This window comes from Colobus angolensis, unplaced genomic scaffold (genome assembly GCF_000951035.1).
Source record: "Colobus angolensis palliatus isolate OR3802 unplaced genomic scaffold, Cang.pa_1.0 Scaffold101, whole genome shotgun sequence".
NCBI lineage: Eukaryota > Metazoa > Chordata > Mammalia > Primates > Cercopithecidae > Colobus > Colobus angolensis.
Genome location: NW_012111031.1, coordinates 2,209,192 through 2,213,591, shown reverse-complemented (window position 1 = coordinate 2,213,591; position 4,400 = coordinate 2,209,192). Strand labels below are relative to the sequence as shown.

At 36.0% G+C, this 4,400-nt stretch overlaps 1 protein-coding gene across 2 annotated transcripts in view; it reads left to right on the top strand.

The window, feature by feature from the left end:
* The first annotated feature begins 132 nt into the window (after nt 1–132).
* The window catches only part of KCNRG (potassium channel regulator), a 7,807-nt gene continuing 3,539 nt past the window's right edge, over nt 133–4,400 (top strand). For both annotated transcript variants that reach the window (XM_011939325.1, XM_011939319.1), the window contains exon 1: nt 133–1,754. In XM_011939325.1, the coding sequence (XP_011794715.1) occupies nt 1,177–1,754 (578 nt within the window). In that variant the 5' untranslated portion in view covers nt 133–1,176. The remainder of the gene's footprint in view (nt 1,755–4,400) is intronic.

Genomic DNA, 4,400 nt, shown 5'->3' with positions numbered 1-4,400 from the left:
TTGAACCTGGGAGGCGGTTACAATCAGCCAAGGTTGCACCATTGCACTCCAGCCTGGACAACAGAGGAAGACTCTGTCTAAAAAAAAGTAACTTAAAAAAACCTCTCTCTCTCTCTCTCTCTCTGAAATACATGGCAAGAGCAGGAAATGGGAAGACTACCTTTTTTTCTGACAGCTATGTGTTTTGTTCCAAAGATGGCAAGTGTACAACCAAACCAATCCACTTGCTTACAGAAAGAATGTTTAGTGTAGTTGCTAATTTGACAACAGATAAAACAGTCTGTCAGCTATTACAAAGTACAAAGTAACCAGCTGAACACTAATGCTGTTCTGTCTGCTCACAGGAGATAAAGATACCCTCTCATGGAATAAAAAAACTCACCTTGCTTAGAATTCATATAACAAAGAAGTAACCTTTTAACTGCTCTCTAGTCTGCCTTATTTCTGCCATAGAGTAAGATACTCCTTGAAAGCCCATTAAGTGGAATAGACTTTCTGAAAATAGAGATCTTTACCTCAGTCTTCCTTTAACTTGGTTGAGAGGAGGTAATGAAAATGGGGACAGGATAAAAGGTGGCAACTAAATTTCAAGCACAGAAGAAATGATTTCTTTCTAGCTATGAGAATAGTCAAATTGAGCTTGCCAGGTGAGGTAATGGCTGTTGCGTTCCTAACATGTAATTCATGATTTAGCCACTAAATTGCTAAGGAGATCATAAGAAATTAAGAAAAACGTTTAAGTCTAGCCTCTGCGTGCTAGACAGGTATAGGGAGGGAGAAGTGCTTTTTCCCTCCCAGTAATTAAAAAAAAAAAAAATCTATATAGTTTTACATTTATCAGGTTTTCATGGAGAATTTTTTAAATGTAAGACAGGAAAGGGATCTATTTGATGTCTATCTTCAGATATATTGGCAGTTTTCCTTAAAACTATTTAGTTCCTCATCTGTTACTTTTTCATTTTGTATACTGCAAGTTCCCAGGCAACTCAAATTTGCAAACACAGCCATGGATACGCTATTTACCTTACAGTAGTTTCCTGGGAATCTAAGTCTCTGGTTTTTGTTATTCTTCCCTCTCCTCCGTTGTATAATCATGTATAACTAGCAACATTTAAGGTTATACGTTGATTTCCTAAGTGTGGCTGATGGTCACCTCTAGTTTGAAGTGAGGGAAGAATGAGTAGTCAGGAACTGGTCACTTTGAATGTGGGAGGGAAGATATTCACGACAGGGTTTTCTACGATAAAGCAGTTTCCTGCTTCTCGGTTGGCACGCATGTTAGATGGCAGAGACCAAGAATTCAAGATGGTTGGTGGCCAGATTTTTGTAGACAGAGATGGTGTTTTATTTAGTTTCATCTTAGATTTTTTGAGAACTCACCAGCTTTTATTACCTACTGACTTTTCAGACTATCTTAGGCTTCAGAGAGAGGCTCTTTTCTATGAACTTTGTTCTCTAGTTGATCTCTTAAACCCATACCTGCTACAGCCAAGACCTGCTCTTGTGGAGGTGCATTTCCTAAGCCGGAACACTCAAGCTTTTTTCAGGGTGTTTGGCTCTTGCAGCAAAACAATTGAGACGCTAACTGGGAGGATTACAGTGTTTACAGAACAACCTTCAGCGCCGACCTGGAGTAGTAACTCTTTCCCTCCTCAGATGACCCTACTTCCACTGCCTCCACAAAGACCTTCTTACCATGACCTGGTTTTCCAGTGTGGTTCTGACAGCAGTACTGATAACCAAACTGGAGTCAAGTATTTTGTACTTCGCAGTGTTTCTCTTGTATACCAGTTTGTGATGTTTTCTCTAAAAACTTGAAGTTCCTCAGGCCTGTAACTTCTCCTAGAAAAGATGATTATTCAAAATAATGTTTTGGGGTAACCAGTGGAGTTGGGTAGAATGACCAAATAATTACTTTCTAAACTGGGATACTTGTTAGAGTGAAAGGGGCTATTATTAGGTGGGACAAAAGGAATAAATGAAGACTGCCCCCAAAAAACAGAGACTATGGACATTCAAATCATAGGAGAAAATAATTTAATAGATTATGTTCCAGTGCTAATGAATTTGACTTACAAAATAATTGCCTTATTTTTAAGAGATTCTTTCAGTGGTTTATATAAAGTAAAGGCTCGCTCACTGGTTTCTCTTGAGTTCCTTACATACTATATAATTTGTTCTTTCAGTTCTTATGATTCAGCTACTGTTTTTCCTTCAGCTGACTATTTTTAAACACCCTTAAAGACAGATATATCTCATGGCAAATTTGGTATCCTGTTACAGCCTTGGCTCTTAACTCAAAATATTGGGATAGGCTGTCAGTATGTTAAGGATAGTTGCTCCTGAGTCAATTCTTCACTTACTCCCTCTGTTGTTCTTGGCTGGATCCTAATGCTGATTTCCACTCTGCTGTCACAAACATTTTTTCCCCCGTAAAATGTCTTAATGCTGTCCTACCATTATTTTACCAACTGTGAAAGCTGGCTTTAGTTTTTAGGAGGAAAAGAAAAGCCTGCATGTGTTCTTTATTGATAGCATTTAAAATATGCTCTTTTTTTTGTGTGTGGTAAAGGTAGACGTATTTTAAGATATTTTCTTAACTTCAGCAGTAGTCAACATGAAGGATACCAGTGTCTCTCTGTCTTAACAACACGCCCCTTGGTCTTGCTTACCAACTGGAGGATACTAGGTAGTATAACTGAGTATGACAGTTCTTAAGTATTTACATTTTGTAACTTCCTGTCCTTCCAAAGAGGCTGAAATGTCATTTTGGGAAAAGAGAGCCAGTCAAGCTAGTAGGCTGATTGTGAAGAAAATCTAATACCTTATCTTTATCTCAAACCTCTGTACTTTATTTTCATTGATGGGATACTTTAACAAAAATGAAACATTTTTTGGTTTTTAAAATTTGAGTGATTATGACCTCTTTGGGGATCATGCTTCAAAAAGTCAGAAACCTAGAGAAAAAAGTGTCATTGATTTTTAAGAAGAAACACACTAGGTCAAAAGAAGATGTGCTGGAAATACGAAATACTCTTTAAAAACCATGCATTTGGAGAAAGTAATTGTTATCTTGAAAAACATGATTAGAAACTAAAACTGGGATGTTCCTGTGTGTACACAGTGCCCTTTTTATGTTAAGTGTTTGTGTTTTAGAAACAGCACAAAAGTTTTTTTCCATTTTAAAGTGAGAAGACATATTTAGACTTCCATAATTCCAAAATCAGAAGCTATTTTACAAATTAGCATTTTCTTGCATCACCAAATGGTATTCAATTGTTTGGAGCTCAAAATTTTTTTCATTCCATAAATGTTTGTGAATTTTTAGACAGTGCCAATTTAAAAGTAAAGATAGCCAATCTGAATACAGTGACATTATGGGGATCTCTGGTAATTGGGATGAAAACTCTGGCCTTAAAAGGCCCACTTTTAGTATATAATTGCCTAATTAGCAATCATTTTTATTTTTTGCTCACTCCCTGCTCTGAATCTGTCTATTCAGATATTTTTGGTTGGTTTGGAAAATGGAGAAGTGAGCCTAATTGGTGCCTAATTGTCTGGTGTATCATTCACCTTATTCAGTTTGTTCTATCAATATGATTTACCACTCAAGGTTAATCTAGCAGGTTGCTCAGTTATTATCTCTCAAGATCATAGTACTAGAAATACTTGGCTTGCATCTTTCGGATGGCCATTCGTGTTATCAAGCTCAAGTTATAGTTGGTCATAGGATTCTAGAGTCTTTATCTGACTTCTTTTTGAACTGGGTCAAATGGAAAAGTGTAGTTGCTTTTAAATTTAAAAAATAAGTTTAGACTTTCTATTTTCCTTTGGTTTCTTCTATTCTGTCCTTTCTTTGTGTGCTTGAAATCTTTTATTTTTCAATTTGTCCTCATACGGAATCAAGTATTTTAGCTAGGTGATTTCTTGCAAGTACATTCCGCTTTATTACTATCTACTATCTGTATATACTATTTGTATCTTAATTCTTTTATGAGATGTTCTGTAACAATATTTCTCTTTGACAAATATTTCTAGACTATACAGTCAAGATCTGGGGTTTGGGGGTAAGTGGAATGATTTGCTAATATTGAGAATCTGTTGTATCAAACATAATAAACATTTTTTGAGATGTGCACTGTAGTTTGGTAATTCTTAGATTTTACTATTGGTTTCTTTGCTTAGAATGAGTTTCTAAATGTGAACTACAGAAACCACTGTACTTCAAGTGTGATCATTAGAAGAAGGTTAGGGAAGTCCCCAAGGATCATTTTATCCATTTAAAACTACAGATGGTTTAGGTTTCTGCCTGAACTAATCTAAGTTAGCTTTTTCTTCACATCTCATAAACTAATGGTGGGAGGACACAAAGAGTTTTTTTTTTTTTTCTGTTTTTTTTT